Source organism: Mesoplodon densirostris, chromosome 1, assembly GCF_025265405.1.
Source record: "Mesoplodon densirostris isolate mMesDen1 chromosome 1, mMesDen1 primary haplotype, whole genome shotgun sequence".
NCBI lineage: Eukaryota > Metazoa > Chordata > Mammalia > Artiodactyla > Ziphiidae > Mesoplodon > Mesoplodon densirostris.
The window spans coordinates 176201555-176220511 of record NC_082661.1 but is presented as its reverse complement, the minus strand read 5'-3'; the positions used below and the strand labels follow the sequence as shown (position 1 = coordinate 176220511).

The following is an 18957-nucleotide window of genomic DNA, read 5'->3' as shown; positions in this document are numbered from 1 at the left end:
GGGAGAGGCCACAACAGTGAGAAGCCCGCGTACCGCAAAATAAAAAACCAAAAAAACCCTTAAAGGTACTTCTATGGTTCGTTGTGAAACTAGTTAGAAGACAGACTAGAAAGGGCTTCCTATTCAACAAGTAGGAAGGGGGCTGGGCTTCCCTGGTGGCGCAGTGGTGAAGAATCCTCCTGCCAATGCAGGGGACGCGGGTTCAAGCCCTGGTCCGGGAAGATTCCACATGCTGCGGAGCAACTAAGACTGTGCGCCACAGCTACTGAGCCTGCGCTCTAGAGCCCGCGAGCCTAGAGCCCATGCTCCGCAACAAGAGAAGCCACCACAATGAGAAGCCCGTGCACCGCAACGAAAAGAAGCCCCCACTCTCTGCAACTAGAGAAAGCCCACGCACAGCAACAAAGACCCAACGCAGCCAAAAAATAAATAAAATAAATTAAAAAAAAACAAGTAGGAAGGGATCTATGAGGCACTGGGTGATATTCTACCACTCTTCATGTATACCACTTTTTCTTAGTTCCATTCCTTACTCTTATTTTCTTCTTAAATTTTACCATTAACCCTAATTCTTCTGATTTGCTAATGATGCTTTATGTTTACCCATGATTCCCATAAACACTATATAACCCTAGTAATGGACCTAAGGAACTAAAGAAGTTCCTGCTACCTGATATATTAGTTAAGCTCTTAATTTAGAGATGCATAGTTTTCATAGACCAATAACATCAAGAGAATATTTAAGGTATACAGTACATAATAACTGTAAAGGCAGCTCATGGACTGGGATGCAAGTTAATATTACAGCAAGCAGAAGCTGTAATGATCAACAATTTGAGTTCTGTTTGCTACCTCGAATTAGGCATGTATATATACTTCAATTTAAATTAATGCTTTTTTTAAAAGTCTTTATTGAATTTGTTACAGCATTGCTTCTGTTTTATGTTTTGGTTATTTTTTGGGCCGTGAGGCACGTGGGATCTTAACTCCCTGACCAGGGATCGAACCCACACCCTATGCATTGGAAGGTGAAGTCTTAACCACTGGACCACCAGTGAAGTCCCTAAATTAATGCTTTATAATGTGTATCATTATAATTATTGTTGAAAAATGTAATTAAAGTTGCTATATAATTATATTATTATAAAATGTTGAACAATATGCAAATTTCACTCAATTTGCAAAATTCTATACTTATTTTGATTGTGACAAAGGAAAATGCAGTATTATTTTCTTATTGTTAAAACACTTAATAAATTCCAAATACTACTGTAACAAAATTCTAGACAATAACATTTTCTTTCAATTAAAAGTTAAGTGAAACACTGATTTTAAATAATAGATTTAGGCCTATAATAGGCACCCAGAGTGCTCAGTTACTAATGCTCATGTAAAACAAGTATAAGCAAAGTAAAAAAAAAAAAAAAAAAAAAAGAGCAAAATTTATGAAGACAAGAATTTAATTCATCATATTACCATGAACTACCCATGAGATAATTTTCTCTGAATATCCCAATTCTACTAACAGGATTTTCTGATTTGCATGAGGTCAAATCAGGCTACATCTTCCAAATAAAACCCAACACAGAGATAGGAGCAGCGGCCCATGCATGGAATTTATTGTGTGCTACTGTTTATAAAATAATCAAATAGTCCTGCACATGCATAATATTTCCAACTTAGAAAGGAGACCATACAGGGTGCACTTTCTGGCAAACAAACAATAGATGGTTCCGCTGCCTGGAGCTCTGAGTTGTATTCCAGGGCATGAGGGAAGCAGGCCACCAAAGTAAAGGGAAATACCAAGCTACTGTGGCAATCAATACAGGTCAGTAATTGTGAAAAATTAGCACATGGTTCCATTTAGTCTAACCAAGCAGTTCTGTAACTATCAAAAGAAAATGTTCAACATGCAGTCTTGACTTTTATGCTTCCACTAACATCTGAATGACTGAACAGAACTGTTGCTTCTATGCTGCACTGCTTAATCAAAAACACTTCCAGAACATTTTAAAATTTCCTTTGCATCAAAACATAAAATGATAGAAAGCCAGCAGTAAATCACCCTGGTGGCTATTTAAGCAACTTGAGTACTCACAGTAAACTAAAATTTCTCATAACATCTAGGTAACCTATACATGTCGTACCTGTACATCATAGGTCTATATATTAAATATTTGCAAAATGAAAACATGCATACACAAAATACGTCAAGTTTTACAGACATGATTTGAATTAAAATTTACTTTGACAATGTACAAACTTCTTTTGAAGTACCTTAAATGAGTAATTCTGTAATTCTTCATAATTCTGAAATTTAGAGATTTTCTCCTTAAATCTCTGGGGTGTAAATCTCAAAAGATCTGGGCAAGAAAGATTCTAAATTAGTTTTTGGATTTGTGTACAAGTAAGAGAGTCTGCCTAGAAATAGGTTATGCATTCATAATTGAAAAACACCAAGACTATATTACAGAATTAGCCACATTTAGGAACTATAGACCTGAGGTCAGCATTTTGTATAAATGCCAACTGGGTTTCTCAGCATTTTGCCCATAATTCAAAACACAGCTTAGTAACCTCAGAAATGTATTTTAAGACCATGCTAATTCATCCTTTAAAGACATTTCATGGGGGGGGAAAAAGTCCACATTATCTCTTAGGATTGTACTTGAAGTTATGGTTGAAAAACAAAATCTAATTCTACTGAGGGGAAAAAGAAATCTCATTTGTAAACTTAAATGTGTGAACCACAAGCATAAATGGAGGTGTAGTTGCCCTCCACTGGAAATTGCCCCAAGCCCCTTGCTCACTGCTCTCCACCTTGGCAGCGATGACCCAATCTTATCAGATAGCACAACATGTCCCAGGGCCCTCAAGCCTCCATCCAGGAAGGGGGCTGGGGTCTCAAAAGCACAATGGTTTCTCCAGAGGGACTGTGACATTTACAGTCAGCTTGACCGACCCCTCCAGCTCCTCGGGTGATCTGTCCATTTGGGGCCCGAGATGTGAGAGTCCCTGGGAAGCCGTGGGTCACTGGGCACCATGGTTGCCAGTCCCGTGGTTCTCAGTGGCATGTGCGGTGTTCAGAGAATTGAAACCATCTTGCTGTACAGCATCTTTCCGGGGTGGCATTCTCTCATTGATCCTATCCAAACCCTTTGCCTCTTCAAAACTGCAGATTCTATGTGGTGGAGAGAATCCTCGTATTGCTTAACAAAATGCAAATTTGATAAGTCAGTAATTGAAAAACATTTCTGAGATTTCAAAAACATAATTAATGATTTTTAAGAAGAAAGAAATTAGTTGTACATAGCAACATTTAAATCTTACTTTAACTGAAGCCTATGCCCATTCTAGATTTCCCCTTAAAATGTGAAATGTTTAAACCTAAATATAAACATGACAGCTTCATAGACAACAAGTGTTACATAGCCTTAAAAAAAAACACACAAAAAAATAATCCTCCCCTGCCCCCAAGACCTCCAGGCAATGGTCTCAGGGTCTCAACCTGACTTCTACTACATCAATTATCTTCTACCTCAGGCCCTAAGATCACCAGTGACTATCACAGTAAGGCAGCAACAAGAGTAGGGGCAAGTGAGGAGGCTAAACAAGGTTAATCCTCAACATACAAATCTGTACCAAGAGTGTGGGAGAAGAAAAGAAAGTTAAAATTTAGCAGATCAGAACTACCTTGGAGGTCAAGGTATTATCACCCCATTACCACCAATATGAAATGAAAAAGGTAGGAAATGCCTCCAGGAGTTAGATCTGTGTTTGGCAGATTGTAAAATGTATTTAGAGTTCCATATTTTAGGAGATGTTTTCCTTAATTCACTGGCCATTCACTGCCTGTTCTTTGGAAACCCAAATCAAAATAAATGGCAATCCTCCTCCAATTGTTATGGTTTCTCATTCACTTCATCTGGAGTGATGTATCCTCTATTATTAAAATGTACATAGAAAAAATTTCCATACTATTGGTTATAATCTGGTTGTTTTAATATGCAAGCCCTGGGACTCAGAGTCTGTGCATGTGAACCAATTAAGTGGCTGGGGCAGCAAAGCTTTCAGCAACGTGGAATACCAACCCAATACATGATATATGCAGATGTAATATTACCAGCAAACACTAGTCCAGACTGCAGCACAAAATCATAGTGACAGCTCTGCACTCTCAGGTGAATTACTGAAAATGAGTATGTCATTTTTATATCATGAGTATACCAAACCTACATCTAGAGAGGATTTCACTTCAGAATAAAAAAATCTGAGTAGCACAGAATCATGCAAAATATGGAACAGATCTTTATTTGCAACTGTAAATGCTATAATATTATACCATAACATGCTGTACTCTAAAGAATTCTGGAACATTAAATGCTGGTCACATTACTATACTAGAAAAGGGAAAAAACCAAATTGTCACTATGGAACTCAGTCCTTGTGATTTAAAAAGAAGAAGAAAAAGATATGACTGTTAAACTTGAGTCAGTGAGTCTGATTCATCTTGGACTGTGCAAGCTAGAAGTAAGACACACCCACAGGACATTCTCTGATGCCCACCCACACACCACAGATCTCTGCCCAGTGCAAGGACTCTGATCGTACCTTTTTCAGCCTCAATAGCCTCAACTGTGGCTGTACAGAAGTGAGCAGAGGCATGCAAAATGAATGAGAGAGATGAGAAGGGTCATATCGTACAGCAGAAAAGGCAATGATCACTTAAAATATAACAGTACCCCATACTACATTATCATTTACAATTTAACATATATAGTACCCGTATTAGAGAGTCCCATCCAATCCCCCAATTCCTGACACAGCACAGTTTACACACAGCACTAAGACACCATCGCTCAGAGCACAGAACACATAGACCTATTGTAAACACAGACACCTCAGCATCCATGCAAGTGCACACTAGTATTAATTACCCATCTTGAATTCAGTATTTTGATGACCTTAGAATTTTCCAACAGTTTATTATGTCACATCCATCACAATCACAAGGAAGTTCTCTAGAGTGAAATTATGATGGTAGAATTGTAGCAGAGCAAACAGAAGGAGATTCTTTTCTTTCATGTCTAACTGAAATAATAGTTATCACCAGTTGGTTCCCTAAGATATAAACTAGAAGGGGTCAGCAATGCTTTTCCTGTCACTTCTAATTCATAGGGCAAAGCATAAGCTGCAAAAGTTGGTATGGCTACAAGGAAATTTATGGTCAGTAAACTTAGTGAATTACTCTAATTAGAACAGTTCCATAGTGCTGTCCTCTGTGGGTAATCTAAAAGGACTCTTCTTATCTACTAGGAACTTTCTTTCTGTTATAATTGGTGTTCCAAATATCTAAAGATATCTAAAGATATCAACATATAACATATATAAAAATCCATTTATGTTCAGTGTATCACGAACTCAAATCTACCTCAGGTACTAACAGCCTCAAGTGAAGATAAAAAGGCTACTGAGCATGTTTTCAAGCCCATCTACCAACTAGAGAGGAATCAAGAGATAGAACTGAGGTCCTACAGGCAATAAATCCTATTCATTTCATGATATGGACATACATATAGATCATATAAATGAGAAATACATTCTTGGTATAGCTTGTCTCTGGCCCATTTAGAGAATTTCAACGTATTTAGTCATACATTTTTTTGTAGTCAAAGATTCTTTTGGTTCATTTCTGGGTTCAAACTGTATAAAGCACTCACACTGAGGACCAGGACCAAAGATTGCAGAGGACATTATTGCCTGATAATACTGCCAAGTCTCAATTCTTACTTTACCCAAAGTGCACAAACTCATAATATTGATAACGTTCCATCCCTTCTAGTTTGCTTCTTCAACGATAAGGCCAATTAGAATAATTATTCCTAAAGTGAACTTTTAGCAGTACACATGATTTAGAAATAATAAAATTTATCCAAAGCAGTTATTAATGTGAAAGGACACTGATGAATCTAAGGAATTAAAGAAGGCTAAATTAGATGTTTGTAATCTCAATCAGATAGTAAAGTGGGGACCCCCCTGAAAAGGAGCATAAACACTGAATAAAGGAAGAATTAATTTTTCTCAACTGTTAAATCATATTACAAATTAAAGCAGATATACTTATTGTATACCCACTGTACTTATTTAAATCACCATTTAAAAAATCTAGCCCTGTACACTTGGAAAATACTCTTGAAATTTGTCCAGACAGAAAACTGGGATACATGACCCACCTCTACTGGATCAGCCCTGGAATTCCTATTCTTCAAAACATGGACTATTTTCTTTATAATTTAGAAATTAAATAGGGAAAAATAAAATGCCTACCAGAATCTACGTTTTAAAGAGCTTGTGGTAACAGAAGTGATTTTATATGAGATATTTCATAATTTGTATTTTATATATAGTAATAAATTAAAAATAAAAAACTGATTATCACTGTAAGAATTAGTATCTATTTGAGTATGTCAATAGTTTAAAAGTCTATTAAAATTTTTTTTCAAATTATGAAAATGACAATACACTTTTGGGGGCTTTTAATTTTATATGCATTTTCTAGGTCAATTTATATTCTCTGCTCTTTCCCAAGACCTCTAAATGCCCCTAAATCCTTTTCAGGACACAAAATGTACATCACACTCAAAATTGCATACCATGTTAAGCTTGAATGCTTAGAATTCAAAGAAGATCATTTGAAGCTTACATATTAAGCTGGAAAGAAAGAGATCTGATAATTGCAAAATTCTATCTGAAAAGCACTATTTTTCCTCAATGTTTTTCAGTTTTATGGGGCATCTTGACATGGCCTTACTAAGTTTGAGTGTAATGCTGTTTCAAACTGTGTTCCTCAATACTACACAAGATAAGTGATCAAGAGGAATTGACCTTACTATAATATAGATGGCCACATATTTTCTCATATAGGTCCTCGTGAAGGTAGCATTATAACGGCTAGCTCCCAATCAAACTTCCAAGAAGAAAATGCACATAAAATATGATTATCAAATCCTACTCCAACAGAGTTATGCAGTTTGTAAAAACACTTGAGAAATATCATAAATTAACTGTAAAGTTATTGATGAGACAATTTCTATTTTCTGACAATAGGACGGAGGTCTTAGAATTTTAAAACTTTCTTTTTGCAATACTTAGCTCTCAGGTATTCACGTCAGGGGTCATGTCTACTAAAATTTTAAATGTTACATAAATTTTTAAAAATCACATGGGTGATCATACTTCTGTATGAGTTTTGTTATTTGTTTCAAAATGGGCTTGCCTTATGCTAAAGAAATCACTTCAACCAAACGTAAACCACACGATCAAGATCCATTGCTGGCACAGCTAGGGAGCTATCTAGTTTCCCAAATCGGACCCCTTAAGCTCAGCACCATCCAGTAACTCACTCTACGCCGGGAATAGACAGTCCCTTCAGTAAAGCTGTCTTTCAATCCTTCCCTGCAGTTGGGGGTGATTTCAAAGTTGGAAGACTGAGCTTCAGGCTGCATGCAAATTAAGAATAAATAGATGTGCTGAGCTCTCAACAAAGCATGTAATTAGCAGGCGCTAACTGTGAAATCTGAAAGAAAGGTTTGCTGTGGATACAACATAAAAGTAACAATATATCCAAGGATAACTGAGAGATGACCATAGTTTAGATTTACTTAAGTATGAGACCCTTTTGGTTTTCTTTTCCTTTTCTGAACAAACAGGAGGAAGGATATGGCATTTTTCAAGTTATTAAAATTCATCCTTTTCTATTAACATTCTTGCTAGTTTTATTGAATGTTTACGGTCTTCTTAATTTGTTTTAATGAAATTCTATTTTGCTCATTTTCCTAATGTTTACAAGATAATAAGAAAAATGAAGGGCAAGAATATAAAGAGAATCAAAGCAGATTTTTTTAAATCAAAAAAGAAACCTCATTCAAAATGAAAATTTGAAGCTATAATTTCAAAACATACTTATATATCTCACATATACCAGTAGTGGTAGCAGACAACACAATAACATATAAATAGAACATGTATAGGCTACAAGTAGAAATTATTTGTCTACAGAAAAATTCTTTTTATTTATTTAAGCATTTATTATGAGACCGAGTGAAATGAAATTGTGAAAAGTCAATCTAATTTAAATTTATTCAAAATTTAAAATTAAAATTTCCTATTTTTTTGCCTTAAAAATTTGACTAATTACAGCACCAAACATGACTAAGAAAACATCAGATCTGTTGCTTCCTGTTTTAATACAACAATGACCCTTGGAGGGCTGTCAAAAGTGACTACAATAAAACATAAATTAAGGCTTTACATATCACATTTTCTGCTTTCCAACCACAAGGGAAAGAAATCTAGACTTTCGGTTATTGGGTATAGTCTATAACATTCACATCACTTTCTTCTATTTAATCTGTAATGGGCTTTCAAAAAGTTAACCCAGTATTTACACAGATATTTACTCCAAAAAAACTTGTTTTTTTTAAAATATAAAATATTCAATGAGCCAGATTACAGGAATGCTTTACGTATAATTCTTTTTATTTTCATGCAAAATAAAGGCACACTTAATAACACCCTTTCAATTTTGACTTACAGGATTTAAATTCCACCCCTTATAACAATGACTTAATATCTAACGTTACATTCATGTTCAGAATGCACAAAGTACAGCAACAAATGCAGCAAACCTCAAAACAAGGTGCTACAAAGTTGCTTCTACATCAAGACAGACAAGTGTCTGATAGAGTAATTTAACTTAACATACTTTTACAGACATACAGCTAACCTAAAGAAAGACAGACAGATTTAGGAAAGCAGCTACATCTGCAGAGGAAGGAAACAGCGTGTTACAGACAGTCAATTATACATAGAACATTTGACAAACACCACAGAAAACAAACTTTGGCATCATTTACCAGGGTACAAAACCTTGCACAAATGTTTTGGCAAGTGAAGTGCATAAGTAATGTTCTGGGGCTCAAGCAGATTGTTAATTCTAAAATTAACATCTGAAAATATAAGCACAGTCTAATACAATTACATAAATTAGAAAGATAAAAAAATAAGAAACTTGGAATTACATTTCCATTTAAGTAATATGGATATCCTTGATTCACATTCTGAAACTGAGGCTTTAAAAAGAAAAGGGTGCATTAGACAAACGAATAAATATTTCAGACATTATGATATGAGTTATTCCCATATCATTTCATGAAAAGCTGAGAGACTGATCATTATTTTCAATTGAAAGGAACACCCATTCTATCATTTTCCGGCCTGGTCAGGTTATTAATCAGATACTACCTATCATATAGTATTCTGCTTGTATCAGCTGCTGAGACAAGAACTAAAAAGCAGAAAGAATTCCCTGCATGCATTATGTGTATTGTTAGCAAAAGAGTGAGGTGTGCCCCAGTCCATGTGAGGCACAGCAAGTTGCATAACATCATTACCACTTTGCAGGGTCTGCCGTCCTCCAGCTAACACTCCACTAGGCAACATCCCTGTGGGAGTCAGGCCCTTGAGTGTCAGCACACTTTCACTCTCCTCCCTATAGCAGAGAGATACAACAAAGATCAGAGACTTCCAACAAGTACTTAGGTTAAAAGAGGAGATGGGGCCCAGATGTAGGCCATGTATGTAACTTATGACATTCATTGCTATTACCATATTTTCCTCAATTCCAAGATATACATTTTTCCACGTTCTAAATGTTTCAGATACGAGGGTATGCTGTACAACTGAGACATATATTGTTCTTCCTGAAAAGCTTTATTAAATATGTGGTGAGATTCATCACCAATGGGTATCATAATATTGATAAAATATGGTATTTCATGTCTGATATAAGCAGTTTTGCAAACAAATTTTTAAGGACTAACCCATTCATGTGCACCCTTAAACCTGGTCTTCCTGAATTAACCCCAGGAAGACAATTTGTGACTCCAGCAAAAAGGTCTTCCTTTATAGATGAGCAAGTTCATCAGGAACACTCTAAAAAGTGCCCCCTCCTCCTTATTATGCTCTAATTTTAAGGTGTAGATCTAATACTTTCATCATAGAAGGACAAGAGATACTAAAGGTGAACAATAATAATCACAAGGGTCAAAAATACTAGTTTCAAAGGGACCTGTGTTCTCCTCTTCAACATGTAAGTATACAAATTCTTTATAGGAGAATGCTACTATATTGCTTTTAGATATCAAACAGGACATCGCTTATAATAAAGTATAATAAAAGTGATTTCTGTAAGACAAATCATTGGGAAAATATATCATTACCTGAGAACAGAGAAGACCCTTGCCATCTTGCCAATTGCTCGAATTTTGTTTCTTATGATTTCTTTCCGGGCTGCAGCTGAACCTACTTTCAATGGAATAAATAGAAAGAAAGACTCAAGTTTAGGGCATCCATACTTGTACCATTCTATTAGCCTGCTTCACTCTCATCTGAACCAACACCAAGCCCCTCGCCACCAACTCACATGGAAGAAATTAGATGAATTCATGCCAAAAAGCTTCTCTTTCAATGTTTAGCTCAGCACGGGTCTAATACTGGGATCTGACACAGATACAACTGAAAAGTAATCAGCCAACTTTATCACTCTCACACTACAGACTAACCAGTAAAACAGCAATGGGAAAGAAACTAGAGTCCAACCTGTATCACAAACCAGAGGACAAAAAAATGGTAACAACTCTACAGTCTTTGTTTAATTCTCATGAGAGCCTATGGCATGCAGACTAACAGACTAGAACTGGTCATAACCTTTAGACTTCTGTTTGATTATCATAAAAGCCTTTGACATGCAGGCTGGAAATATCCCACCATACTACGACAAAAGAAGCTTCCTTGCTCAAAGTTTGTCTGAAAACAGTGATATGAAGCGACTACTGGGCAGATGACCCAGAACGAGGGGCCATAGCAGCATTTCAACAATGTACATCTCAACCTCATGGACTAGGTGTGCTCTAAGGTCATGCAAGTATATACAAGCTTTTACATCCCTAGGTGAGTATGACACAAGGAGAGTGAGCAATGAGAAAAGACTCCCCCAAAAACATGGCTAAAGAATCACTAATGCTTCATCTCCAAAGGGTTAGCTGCCCTGCCTATCACTGATACAGAAGAGAATATATCAAAATAACTGAATCTTTGCCTGAATAAAGACTCAAAGGTTGTTATCTTCCTTCCCTTGGCCTCCAGAAAGAACAACAACAATCTCAGTCCTGTTATCTCATATACAGCAACTAGAATCACTCTGGACCCAAGAGTGTGGTTCCTTAGAACTGTGCTTCAACATGATGAAAACAAACATATGGAAGCACCGTGGTTGAGGAGAAGGTTAAGGAAAGGCTAAAGACACTAGACCAAAAGGGGCCTTAGGTACACAGAGGTCTGAACAACCAAAAGTCTTTTGGGCTAGAGCATCTTATTTAAAATTCAAGCAGTCCACAAATACATATAATTAAAAACTAAAATGATGACTGGACCTTACTGCAAGGAAACAGAAAAAGAAATCCAATTTCAAAGATGAAAACAAAAGACATATTTTAGAGAAAATAGGCTCCACAACCATGTTTATGATGCTCTAAGTGTAATATTGTAAGTGCTGAAGCTATAGCTTTTACAAATCCAAAACTGTGTAGGTCCATGGTACTACACAGGTATTTTTAAGATGCCAAAAAAATTACTTAAAGTCTCAAAAATCATAGAATATTGGAATTTGAAGACATTAGTGATACTGCAAAGTTCAATTTCCTCATTTTATAGACAAAGAAACTAACTTTACTGAGTGTCTTGTCCAAGGACATAGGGTAAGTCTGATTCTCTTCAAATAAATTAATATATTTTGTTTTAAAATTGACACAGTTTTTGAAATAGCCAGACTGGGGGAGAGGAGTACGGAGATGGGTGAGGATGGCTGTAATGAGATACATTCACATTTTCAGCCTGAATTTATATATCTATAAAACTGAATGATATGTAAACTATACTGATTTCAAATTAAAAATTCACTGGAATATAAAAACACTTTACAAATCAGGATTTTAAATCAGTCTACAAACACATCATGCATAATATTAAAGTAAATGTCCACAGTAAAATTACTTTGGGGAATCAGACAGACAATCAAACACCCCTAGTCATGCAGGGAAAAGTACAAAACATTACAAATAAGCAAAAGAATGAAATTTTAAAACAAGAGGAATGAAAAAGAGGGAAAAATATTTCCATGCACAGAAAGACAGATATCTTGGAATATGACTTCTAAAAACATCAAATTCTAACTTAGATAAAACTTAAACTAAATTTGCACAAGGCCCAAGAGGACTCTGCATAAATATACTTAATGAATACACAAACTTACATGGACATGAGAATAACTTATGAAGTCATATTTCAAAACAATGTTACTCTGTCTGGTCTGTACCTTTTTTATTGCCATATATGAGCCGTTCTTCAGATGGAGAGTCCAGAAAAAAGGAAGTGAATGATGGAGAAAAGGTGGTTGAGACAAATAAAAAGATAGAGATTTAACTTGGCAGTGGTACTGAAGAATGAATGTAGAAAGAAAGGGAGAAAAATGAAGGTCCTCATATTTGAAATTTGAAAAATGTAGTACTGTAAGATCTGGCAAATAAAGGAGGGATGCCACTGGGTAGAGCTCTAAAGGAAAGATTTCTTAAAAGATATGTGTTCAGAAGAAATTATGGACAGAATGACTATAATATTTGATGAAAGTAGACAAATTAGGGACAGAAAAAAACACGTGAAAACACATAAGACTGATAAAAGACTGTGCTAACAACAATCGCACATTTATATTAATACCCTTAAGGAAATGTGTCACCCATGGAAGTATGTTAAGTGAAAGGTAATGACACAAATGAGATACAAACTCATGTGGTTCTTCAAGAACACCAACATCTGTAAAATCTGTAGCATACACAGAGAAATGTAGGTAACTTTATAAACTACCTCAGTGGAAAACCTTACCCACTCCCAATAAAGGAAAGGCTAAGCCTCCCACACTCCATAATAACAAGAGCACACAATTTCTTGAATCACAATTGTGGAACTTTTGCACATACTCAGGATCAACAGTATGTGCTGTCTGTTCCCAATCCAATCTGGGAGTTTGAGGGACATCTTTTTGCATAAATAGCAACAGATTGTTTCAAAGCAAGTAATAGCTCTTAGAGTAGGCAGCAGAGATGTCTCATTTGAGCTTTCCCTTCTAATGCTGAGATACATGATTCCATTATAGGAAATACAAAGTTTTAGTTTAGTAAAACTATAACACATATGGATTATGTATTTCCTTTACCAAACTCAAGACAAAAGATAAGTAACTGAAAGCAACAGTATGCATTCTAAATATCATAGAAATCAGTGTTCAAAAATTCCCTTTAATGATTACATAACACATCTAAAAGGAACACTATGTGCATTTACACATGCAATATGTTTAAGCAAATTTTTGCCTTTAAAAATAAACCCACATGTACATTAAACAATACAGAATACCAAAGGCCATCACTTAAGAAGAAAGAGAGTCTTATTCCTTTAGCCAATTTCAGCCTTGAATATGCAAAATCTACTCTTTCCTTCCTCCCAGTGGGAAATGTCCAACCCTGTTCTTTCCCTTCCCCCACAGAAAAGCTAAACCCTTATTGTGTCTCCACAGCAATCTCCAACCCAACAAGTTTTCTTTCTAAGTCAGATTTCTTCCCAGGCCCAGTCCATAACATGGTTCCACTGCTGAGTAGGAGAAGGGGAAGGAGAGGAGAGAAGGTATGCTATCATGCTCAAAGGAAAGAAAAGATAGGGTTAAGGGGAAGAAATAAGGGAATATGTATAAGAAAGGGAAACAAATGTAGTTCTAGTAGCTCTTTTCCCTAACCCATCCTAGTATCTATCCTAAACTCCTCCCCTTTCCTCCATTCCTCAAGGTTCTTTCTCCCCCAAGCCACTCTCATTCCCTAATGCAAACTCCCAGACCCATATTCAAAAAATTTTCTTGGGCTTCCCTGGTGGCGCAGTGGTTGAGAGTCCGCCTGCCGATGCAGGGGACACGGGTTCATGCCCCGGTCCGGGAAGATGCCACATGCCACGGAGAGGCGGGGCCCGTGAGCCATGGCCGCTGAGCTTGCGCGTCCAGAGCCTGTGCTCCACAACGGGAGAGGCCACGACAGAGGCCCGCATACCGCCAAAAAAAAAAAAATTTTCTTGGCGTCCCTGCTCTTAATACTTGGTAGTGTAAGGGTGAAGAAATGTGGAGTAATTGCACCTGCCATGTTGGCAGTGAAGGGAGATCTATTTCTAGTATTCAACTCAGTGTATTTTCCCATAGAAACATTGTCATAAATGGTGCTTACCAATTTTTAAATTACTTAAGAGTGGGAAAGAATTTTCATCCTCTCTATTCCCTCAATCTATGGAAGAGAAGATTTTGAGAAGTTAGGTGACTTTCCCAAGATTACACAGCTAGTATAATGGTAGCACCAAGAGACCTGAACCACTGATCCTTTTCACTAAACTACAGTGCCTCTTTAATGATCAAATTTGATTCATCTCTGGAGTGTAAGAATGATATAACAAGTTGATAAATAAGCATAATTTATCAATAATAGGAAAAATGTTGATAAGATACATAAAATCTCATTAGAAGGAATATAATAAAATTTTATATTTACTCCTGGTTGAATTCCCAAAAATGATTCAGTGTCTATCTTCTTATAAATCATCAGTATCTAAACCAAGTACTATATTAGACTTAACAAGGAAACTTCTTCCCTTTTTACTATAGAAAGAGGACTAAAGCATCACCTATCACTACTCCTATTTAACACTATTAACAATATTGATACAATTTTTTTTTTTTTTTTTTTTTGCAGTACGCGGGCCTCTCACTGTTGTGGCCTCTCCCGTTGTGGAGCACAGGCTCCGGATGCGCAGGCTCAGCGGCCATGGCTCACGGGCCCAGCCGCTCCGCGGCATGTGGGATCTTCCCAGACCGGGGCACGAACCCATGTCCCCTGCATCGGCAGGCGGACTCTCAACCACTGCGCCACCAGGGAAGCCCAGATACAAAATTTTTGAAGAAAAAGAAATAAAAGGTAAAAATGTAGAAAATAAACAATATCAGCCTTATGCAAATGACATATTTTTTAAAGTTATGGGAAACAAAAATTACCGTAGGAAGTAATTCTGCTGATCCAACTTGTTGAACATAAGATAAACCCACAAACATATAATTCCTTTATACAGTCAGAAAATATAAGAGAGATACCAGTTGCAATAGTAATAAGAACATAAAATACTGAAATATTAATTTAACTTGGTAATAACAGATTTTTCCCAAAGAAAAACTATATAATTTTAAATAAAATAATTATATATTAAATATATTAAAAGGAGTAATTATAGTAAATGAACTAATTATATAGAGCAAGAGATTTTGATCTTAGTTTAGAAAATCAAATATTATTTTTAAAAAACTTCCTAGATTCAGATATAGATTTAATGTAACACCAATTAAAACTCCTATTAGATAGTTCACAGAATTTGACAAATTAACAGAAAACTCTATTGAAAAAATTAGTGGAACATGTACAAAAATTATTTAATTATATTATTGATCATTACATCAATAACTATAACATTATGAAGTAGGAACTATTATCTTGATTTTGAAGATAAAAAAACTGAGGCTCAGAAAGGTTAAGTAACTTGCCCGAGGTCACAAAGCCATTATGAGGAGCTAGAATCTGAACCCAGAACTAGTCTTACAACAGTGACTGCAGAACACGGAAGATAAATATTTAATTGAAATTATTTAAAAATTTTATGGAAAAGACAGATATAATGAAATATGTTAGAACTAAAAGCTTCTAAAAATATCATAGAGAATTAAAATAAGGAAAAATTAATATTATTCATTAAATCTTATTATCCAAACAAAAAAAGAACTGATATAGGTTAATTTATTTCAATGAACAAAACTATAAACCAGAGTAAAAGCACATCCCTGCCTGCCACCAACAGATGGCACTAGCAGACACTTGTATATAGTCACTTTGTGCTTTCAACAAATGGACTTAAAACTGTGGTTAAGAATCAAACCTGTTTGTAAGTAGAGAAATTTCTAAACAGTTTTTACTCAGATTTTACTTGTTAAATGGTCACTTGATAGGGACAGTTTACATAGTTGGGAAAGCAGATAGTAATTTCTCCCTTAGCATCATGAGAATTCAAAGAAATGTAAATTAAACCAACTGTAATTTATAGCCACCAAGCAAAATAAGTAAAAACAACCAAAACCCAATTAGGTGGGCCTGTGAAGAAATACAGGTCTATAGATTCATTGCTAGAAACACTTCATATTGGTCCAATTCTTATGCAAAGTAATCTGGCAGTTCAGAGCTAAAATAATGAAGCTAAAACTCTTCATTCTCTTTAACTCTGTAATTCTCTTCAAGAAATTTATTCCAAGAAGGAAAATTAAAACTATTGTATGAATATGTTTATTGCATGCTATTCATAATAAAGATAATTTAAAGCAACCCAAATGCCAAACAATATAATATTAACTACAAAGATTATGGTATATTGATATACTTAGAAATATGTAGGTATCGAATTTTACCAATATGTAGACCATGTTTAATACATGGAAACATTTATATACTAATTAAAACTATGAAAAGTATGCTGCAACAAAGATGTGAGGGGCATATGGAAGGGAATAAAGAGTTTTCAGCTTACAAACTTTATGTTTTTGTTCATTCAGTTAATTAATATAAATATTTAAATTTAAGTTCTAAATAAAAACTTCAGAACATAAAAATAAAAGTAATTTTGTTTCTATCGTATTAATTTATACTATAAATGTGCATTAGGTACATAGGCTGGTTGGCTTACATAAGAACTAACAACCGTGTATAACTTTGTATGGAAAAAAATGCTTGCTGAATTTTAAACTAAACTAACAAGTGGTCTCTTAGAACATAACCACTCATAAATTGAGAACAGCTTACTTTGAGTTTTCAAAGGAAGAAGTGACAACGGCATTGGGTATTCAGGTATGTTTCTGATGCACTAAGAATACAGTACCAAGGAAACAAAAAGCATTTTTATCCTCCCTTCTCTAAGTAGTGTCCATATTCATGAAGAACCACATTCTTTTAGCACTTCAATTTTCCTTTCCTTCTGTTCCTTCTTCCAGATTTCCCCTTTCCCTAAATTCATTTTCTTCCCCATACCAACAGAAAAAAAAATTACTAAAATGATTTTAAAATCTTAAAATAAATAATATCTGAAAAACTGACTTGTCATTTATCAAATAGCATAGCCATTTGAGAGCAATGACTATATTTTACAAAAGTATATTAAAGCTGGGCAGTTAAAAGATACTATTTCACAATAAAAAACAGTAAAATGAATAGTCATACCATCAAACTGGTCTTCTCCTTCAGTCATAAGTTCATCATCAGAGCAAATACTCAGAACGTTTACCAACATTTCCGTCACTATTAAAAAAAAAGTTACACATTAGTTTATCATATTAAACTATCTATATGTATACAGGGCAACTATTTACACAAATGATCCAAGAAGACGAACATATTCTGATAGCAGAAATGATGGAATTAAAAGCTATAAGGGCTTTCAAAATCAAAGAAATTAAGTGGCTAACAAGCCTGAGAGATTCTTTATGGAATAAGTTTTCAGGTCTCTCAAGAAAAAAAAAAAATGAAGCCCCCACAGGGATAAGAACAGGGATGAATAACATCTAAATACATACATTTAAATTCTTCATTTATGGATACAGCATTAAGAAGTAAGAAAGGGACTTCCCTGGTGGTCCAGCGGTTAAGACTCCGTGCTCCCAACAGAGGGGGCCCGGGTTCGATCCCCAGTCAGGGAACTAGATCCCACATGCCGCAACTAAGACCCGGCACGGCCAAGTAAATAAATACATATTTAAGGGGAAAAAAAGGAGTAAGAAAAAACCATTGCACAGTTCCACTGTTTCAAAAAGTTTCAGGATTCAATCTTTTAAAAACTGGCTCCAGCAATTCCCCTGAAACTTAATTCTTAAGACTACTAATGACTATCTAACAACTGGAACCCATGGTTCTTTCTTAGGTTTAATTCTCCTTCACCGTTCTACATTCTTTTGCCTTCTCTTTTCCCTTGGTTTCCAGGATTCTACTCTTCTGGTTTTTCTACCTTTCAGACTATTTTTCCCACAAATTTGGACCTTCTCAAGATTCTCTCTGCAGTCCTGTTGTTTTTATATGTTCAATCTCTTGGTGATTCCATCCATTATTATATATTTTCAACTATCACCTTTTGAAGATGATTCCAAATTCTTTATTGCCAGTCTTGACCTCTCCTTCAATCTCTGGATTTCCCTGCTGGTTTTATTGCCAACTGTCTCAGACTATTTGTATATCATCTGTTTCCCCTATTAAAATGAAAGCTTCATGAGTGCAGGGTGCTGTTCTGTTTACTACTGCATCCCCAGAGCCTGGTACCATGCCAGGCACATGAGAGGCATACAGTAAATATCTGACAAATGAGTAAATAAAAAAATTAAAGGTAAAGCAAATTTCAATTAATAATAAAAACACGTATTGAATATTAGCCCCTGAATGTCCTGATGGCACCTTGAAATGAACACATTCAAACAAAATTCAATACTGCCCCTATTATTTCCCCTATAGTATATTAATAGCACACCACATGTCAGGCACTGTGCTAAAGTTCTGGGATTCAGGTATAAAAGGTTCAGTCTCTACCCTGCAAAAGCTTACTAACTACTAAAGATATATAGTTATATATATACATATTATAACACAAAAAAGTGATGAGCACTATGCTGTAAGTACGCAGAGTTATGCACAAGATCTGCTGAAGAAAAGAAGGCTTTTGGGACTTCCCTCATGG

At 35.5% G+C, this 18957-nt stretch overlaps 1 protein-coding gene across 4 annotated transcripts in view; it reads right to left on the bottom strand.

Moving 5' to 3' along the window:
* Window positions 1-1591: 1591 nt before the first annotated feature.
* PPP3CB (protein phosphatase 3 catalytic subunit beta) overlaps window positions 1592-18957 on the bottom strand; it is a 48298-nt gene continuing 30932 nt past the window's right edge. The window contains exons 10-14 of one of the 4 annotated variants that reach the window (XM_060112042.1): window positions 17457-17534; window positions 10281-10365; window positions 9453-9550; window positions 4612-4641; window positions 1592-3209 (exon numbers count right to left, since the gene is read on the bottom strand). In XM_060112042.1, the coding sequence (XP_059968025.1) occupies window positions 3031-3209; window positions 4612-4641; window positions 9453-9550; window positions 10281-10365; window positions 17457-17534 (470 nt within the window). In that variant the 3' untranslated portion in view covers window positions 1592-3030. The remainder of the gene's footprint in view (window positions 3210-4611; window positions 4642-9452; window positions 9551-10280; window positions 10366-17456; window positions 17535-18957) is intronic. The other 3 variants (XM_060112051.1, XM_060112061.1, XM_060112070.1) reach the window with 3 other exon arrangements.